This window comes from Palaemon carinicauda, chromosome 6, assembly GCF_036898095.1.
Source record: "Palaemon carinicauda isolate YSFRI2023 chromosome 6, ASM3689809v2, whole genome shotgun sequence".
Classification (NCBI taxonomy): Eukaryota; Metazoa; Arthropoda; class Malacostraca; order Decapoda; family Palaemonidae; genus Palaemon; species Palaemon carinicauda.
Window position 1 is genome coordinate 9366306 of NC_090730.1, and position 1267 is coordinate 9367572.

General features: G+C 42.1%; 1 protein-coding gene across 1 annotated transcript in view; it reads right to left on the bottom strand.

Moving 5' to 3' along the window:
• The window catches only part of LOC137642358 (dnaJ homolog subfamily C member 7-like), a 1856-nt gene extending 823 nt beyond the window's left edge, over window positions 1–1033 (bottom strand). Inside the window, exon 1 of the mRNA XM_068374852.1 lies at window positions 1–1033. This exon is cut by the window's left edge and continues 114 nt beyond it. Coding sequence (XP_068230953.1) covers window positions 1–1033 — 1033 coding nt within the window.
• Window positions 1034–1267: the final 234 nt, after the last annotated feature.

The following is a 1267-nucleotide window of genomic DNA, read 5'->3' on the forward strand; positions in this document are numbered from 1 at the left end:
ATTCATCTGATTCATCTTCATCCAACCATTCTTGCATCTTTGGATTTTCGAAAAGTTTATCTGCAAAATCTTTGACAAATTTTCTTACATCATTGTATTCCTCCCTCTTCTCTTTATCAGTTAAAAGATCTTTTGCGTAGTTGATATGTTGCATGATCTCATGTACTTCCCGTTGGTCTTTGTCAGACCCATGGCACTTATCAGGATGGTACTGGAGTGCCATTTTCCTGTAGGCTTTTTCTATTTCCTTCTGGGAAGCGTCTGTTTTAACACCTATTATTTGGAAAGGACATCCATGAATTTCCATTCTTTCCAGTGCCTCGGCATAATAAACCAAGTCTTCTTCCAGTTCTTCTTCTTGGTCCAGTTGCTCAAATAGAGCAATTGTATCTCTGTATTTTCCATCCAATAAGTAGCATAGACCGAGTCTTAATCTAATTTCGGGATCTGTCTCGTCAATAGCAAGAGCACTCAGGAAACATTCGCGAGCTTCTTCCAGCCGTCGAAGCTTGCACAAGATATTCCCTTTCAATTGAAGCAGTTCTGCGCGAGCCCAGGGGAAGAAGGACTCTAGCTTCTGACAGCGCGAAATTGTTTTCATGACAGCATCAAACTCAGAGTTATCTATCATCGAGGGAATCGTATTCCATAATATCTGCCGCTGCAGGAACTCCCGTGCTTTGAGTGCCCCAGGGTGATTTGGGCATTTCTTCAGAACTTCGTCCAAATTTTTTTCAGCCTCCTCAAAGTCACAGTGACTTGCACAAAATATGGCAGATTCCACTTTTACATACGAGTTTTCTTTGTGTTCATCGGGCAGCTCATCTAAAACGTTCTGGGCCTCATCCCATCTGCCCAATGCCATCAAACATCTGAGCTCCTTCACACGGCATTCCACGTCGTCAAAATCTTCAAGGACAACTCTTAAGAAAACTAACGCCGAATCAAATTTTTCATTGTGTATACAACGATCCATCTCAGATTCCAGGACGTTTCGACGAGTTACTGGTCTTTCCTCTTCTGCTTCTTCCATTCGTTCTTCCAGTTTTTTTGATAAATCGTTGGATTCTCGATTTTTCAGATTTTCGAATTCATTGAATTCCTCCTCTTCCTCTTCCTCCTCCTCTTCCTCTTCCTCTTCCTCTTCCTCTTCCTCATCATCATCATCTAATTCCTCCTCCTCCTCATCATCATCATCATCTAATTCCTCCTCCTCCTCATCATCATCATCTTGGAACACTCCTTCAGCTGGAAGATTGATTTCCTC